At 43.3% G+C, this 4,757-nt stretch overlaps 1 protein-coding gene across 1 annotated transcript; it reads left to right on the top strand.

Annotated features, from left to right (window-relative positions):
- Positions 1-1,372: 1,372 nt before the first annotated feature.
- On the top strand, positions 1,373-3,681 carry ERP29 (endoplasmic reticulum protein 29; the record flags this gene model as incomplete). Its single annotated transcript, XM_009585249.1, has 2 exons — positions 1,373-1,511; positions 2,777-3,681. Coding segments are annotated over 2 exons (642 nt in total), but the record flags the coding sequence as incomplete, so codon positions are not given.
- Between the last annotated feature and the right edge of the window lie 1,076 nt (positions 3,682-4,757).

Here is a 4,757-nt window from a genome sequence, read left to right as displayed (position 1 = left end):
CCGGTGACCCAGGGCAGGACCGGGCAGGGGAGCGAGTCGCGGCCGTGAGCGCTCTCTGCTTGGGCCGGTTTAACTTCTTTTTTGTTCGTGAAAGAGAAAGCAACAGGTTTCTGCCAGACTGAGGTCTTGCACGGTTTTTTTTCTCCGCTAAATCACTTGGAAATGAAGGTGTCTCCCTAGAGCGTGGCAGGGTTTTGATTTCAGTAGCAACTCGTGCCACGACAGGTGTCGCAGACCCAGCTTGAGGCAGATGGCGAGACGCCTATCAAAAGGGAATGTCGTATGGCAGGATTAAAGCATGTGCTGTGGCAGTGCGAGCTGAAGAGACAACAATCAGCTGAGCTGTTGGAAAAGTATCTGCCCTAAACAAACTGCTCAGGCGTGAGCAAATACTTCTTGCCACATGCCAGCCCCCCGCTTGATTTTTCTACGGTGACAAACCATTTTTGGTGTTTTAACGCTACAGCACTCTACAACCCTTAGGAGCTTCCAGCTCTTCTGCAATGAGAAGGATTTGAAGTAATTGGCAGAATGCTGAAAGAGGGACTTTAAAAGACCAGCAGAAATATCAAAGCTGTAACACCTGCCATGCTCGCTTCCTACCAGTAAATAAAGTGATCAGCAGGCCCAGGGCTGAAGACTTCTGTTAACTGTTGCAACCAGGTCTTTTGTCAGTGCCCGAGCAGTGCTTGCAGTGCACTTTGTAGGTGGGGACCTGTGTTGCAATCCGGCCCTGTTCACTAGAAAAAAGATTTTGCAAGGTCTTCTCCTGGAGGGAGAAAAAAATCCCAAACCAGGTGGCAGATTCCATTTCCAAGCTCATTTGAAAGAGCATCATCCGAGCAGAGGAAAATTCAAAAGCAACGGCGCAAGCGAAGAGCAATCAATTAAAATACAAATTCTCCGTTTACTGAACCAGTACAGCACCTCCAGCATCTCTGCTCCCTCCCCGCGCCTCCTCTCTTAGCTAAGAGCAGCAGTTCTCGTGCTGGGACACTTCAGAATGACATTAGATTTGGCCTCTATCCTCTTAATGTCCCACTGAAAATTGTTTAGCTGACTTCCTTCCAAGATGCTAATCAGATTTACAATAAGCAAATCAGGTACAATTAAAGGCATTATCAGATCCCCCAAACCTACCACATACCATCTTTATCATCTGGTGTAGGAATACATACACCCAAAGCTCAGTCTTTCCTCCACACTGCAGTGAGTCATTTTTGAAAGGCCATAATTATAAAATTTCCATTCTCCCTCTGCATCTACTCATTGCACAGGAAAAGAAGAACAAGCTAAAGCAACCTTAGGTGACTTATAGATTACTCAAACCTGAAATGCTAAAGTTTTGTCTTTTTTTTTATTATTATTTTAGGTAATTCCAAAGCACAAGTTTGTCCTTGTGAAATTCGATACACAATATCCATATGGTGAGAAACAAGATGAGTTTAAAAAGCTGGCAGAGAGCTCAGGCTCCAGTGACGATCTTCTGGTGGCGGAAGTGGGAATATCAGGTGAGGAACTCTGGACAGATTAGTACAGTATGGGTTGGTGTGGAGGAAATAAAATTCACTGCAGTTTCTGAAGAAAACAGGCTCTGAGGTAGTTCTGATAGTGAGAAATGAGATGGGCCTGGTGCTGCCAGACCAAAGCACTTGCTCTGGCTGGTCGCTGAGCTCTGCCGCTCTGCCTCCCGCGGCGAGCGTAGGAGTGCCGCTTATCTCCTTTTGGCTGGTTAATGAAGCAAGTCAGCCCACGCTGCTAAACTGGATGCCACCCTCCTCATTCATGACACTTTTTGTCTTTTGGGTTTTTTTCTTTCTTTGCTGAGAGAAACCTTTTCATCCATTTCTAGGGAACAGGCCTTAAAAGAATCATGCTTTAGCCACAAGCCTGGTCAAACAAAGCAAACGTGGTATGATTAATTCATTGTAGCAAACCCTCCGTTTATTGCTGGTAAAGCACAGAAAGTGGTCGTTGCGCTACAGCTGGTGTAACTTGATGTTCTTTTTAATCGCGCTACAGCTGGTGTAACTTGATGTTCTTGTAATTGGCTTTAAGAGAAAAGCAGTGAAGAATGGATCACTGTCACCTTACTCACTACTCTTGCTTTGTAGGTAGAATTAAGAATTTAAGCTTACAGGAATTGTCTAACTGGGAGGTTTCACCCATGCTGACATGTCTAAACACACATGGATTTAGCTAAGTAGCATAGTTGAAATCTCTTTAAGTTATGTTTTCTGTCCTCAAGAATAAATGCAATTTATGTAAGATGAGAAAACATATTGTAGCTTGGCATGCTGTCAGAACTAAAATGTATAAGTGTACACTCTCTGCACATAGATCAGGAAAAAAAAATCCATTTAACTGTAAAATCAAATACAATCAATGGATAGCGCAAAACAAGGAAAAAAATGGCTATTAATTTCCCATAAGGAGGATAGGGTTTGTACGTAGAGGTCCTGCCGATGTCTTATGCTATCACAGGCACAGCAGAGCACCATTAGAATCTTGTATCTTTCTTTGGAAAACCTACTGATGGTTTGCCTTGCAGAAGTGATTTTCTGGGGTGTTTTTGTTTCAGTGTGTGGCATTTCCTGGCAAAGAGATTATTAGGAAGTGTTGAAACTCCGGAGACAAATATTTGTCAGTTTGTGTAGGACAGAATCCTAATTTAATTTTTTTCTTTTGATTAACGTACTGTGCTTTGTTGTGTTTTGTAATTTTTTTCTTTTGATTAACGTACTGTGCTTTGCTGTGTTTCATTTTCTCTTGACAGATTATGGTGATAAACTGAACACTGAGCTGGGAGAAAAGTACAAGCTGGATAAAGAAAAGTTCCCTATTTTTCACTTGTTCCAGGATGGTGACTTTGACAATCCCTTACCTTATAGCGGCCAAATCAAAGCCAGGGCTATTCAGCGCTGGCTGAAGAGTAACGGCATCTATCTGGGGATGCCAGGCTGCCTGAAAGAGTACGACATGCTGGCCAGCAAGTTTGTGAGCACCACTGAGAAATCAGAACGCCAGTCCCTCCTGAAAAAGGGGCAAGAGAGTTTAGAAAAAACAAAAGAAACTGAGAAGAAGTCAGCTGAGCAATACTTGAAAATTATGAGCAAGATACTGGAGCAGGGAGAAGAGTTTGCTGCTAATGAAGTCGTCCGAATCACAAAACTGATCGAGAAGAACAAAATGAGTGATGGAAAAAAGGAGGAGCTCCAGAAAAGCCTCAATATCCTTGCTTCTTTCCTGAAGAAGAATAATGAAAAAGACGAGCTCTAATATGTTGGAGAACTTTGTACAAGCTGTGAAACACTGTCAAGAGTCCTAACCAGTTCTCCTTATGCAAGCAAACTTCCCGCTGACTTCAAGAGAGCAGCAGATTTCCTTCTGGTATTCTCAGTTTAGAAGATCAAGAGGAAGACATTCCTTAAAAACACAGTATTCTAAATGTTGGAAAAATCACCTTAAAGCAAGATGCCAGTATTGTGTAATACTATTCAATAACAGCGTTAAAGCAAACCCCAAAAAAAGCACTAGATTGGCCTGCAGCACATTCCTGGTGGTTTTTACAGCTGTTCCCTGGCAAACAAATAACAAAATTCAGTCTCACATTCCATCTTACATGTTGTAAAAGGTACAGATCGGGTGCCCCACGCATCCCTACTTTCCCTGTTCTTAGTTCTTAGGCTCTTTAATCTACCCCTCCTCCTACCTTTTATTTTCCCAACAGGGCTCCTTCTCTGACTCTTGTTGTCCTTACCTGTTGGTGACTAAGAGACCCGGAGTTTCCTTTTACTGCCTTCTCCCTCAGTGGCTCCTGTCTCTGTTTGGCTTGGGTATCAGCCAGATGCTGGCAGGCATAGCCAAGACAGGTCCTCCACGTATCGGAACTTGCCCCTCATCTTCTGGCTGGAGCAGCTGTTTCAGCAAACGTCCTCCTGACATCCTTTGCCGTACCCTGACAGAGCAAGTGATTTGAGCTCTGAGCAAGGGCAGAGTCTCCTCAAGGTGCTAGTACACTTAGTCTCACCAGTTTGTGCAAACACATGTTTTTTCAGAGATAAATTTAGGTGAGTTTTCTTATGGCTGAAGAGCACATGCAATGCCTGCGCGTTTTGCCTGTCCTTCCCGTCCAAGCTTCATTTCCCAGGTTCAAAATAAGGGGGTTGAGACCAATAAGGACATCTGAAAGTCTCAAGCCATAGTTAACATGAACAAAATTATTTTCTCCAGCCTCGTCTTCAGAAGCAATTGACACTGTCAAAATAAAGCTTCATCAGCGTTTGGTAGCTTTAAGTATTTGAAAATGAGGTCTTGTAACAGGAAGCATAAGTATTTGTGCCCTTAGAAGCCCCGTCTATGTTATTTTAATGGCAATACCTGGCCCGGGGATCAGGTCAGTCCTCAAAACTTGATACTGCATGTGCTGTTCACGCTGTGTGGAATTCAGATGGCTGCTGGAAGAGGCTGTACTGCTGATCAGGGTTATGGAGAGTTGAAAAGAGAAAACACCTGAGTGTTTTACCTTAAGACTATGCTTTAAGCTAAGCAAAACTGATTTCTGTGGGAGCTTTGCTGCCTTTTGAATCCTGGGGTGGGTACAAGGAGCAGATATTGCTGCAAGATAAAATGTATTAATAATGCTATAATAAAAAAAAAATGGTTCCAATTAATAGCTGCTTGTTAAACTGCTTTCTAGAGAAACTGCTGCTGATTTCTGCGGCTAGCGGGGAAGGTAAAGGCTCGTCAGCCGGATG

The sequence above is a fragment of the Fulmarus glacialis genome, unplaced genomic scaffold (assembly GCF_000690835.1).
Source record: "Fulmarus glacialis isolate BGI_N327 unplaced genomic scaffold, ASM69083v1 scaffold36599, whole genome shotgun sequence".
Classification (NCBI taxonomy): domain Eukaryota; kingdom Metazoa; phylum Chordata; class Aves; order Procellariiformes; family Procellariidae; genus Fulmarus; species Fulmarus glacialis.
Note: the sequence above shows the minus strand (reverse complement) of the source record. Positions and strands in the feature narration are given on the sequence as shown.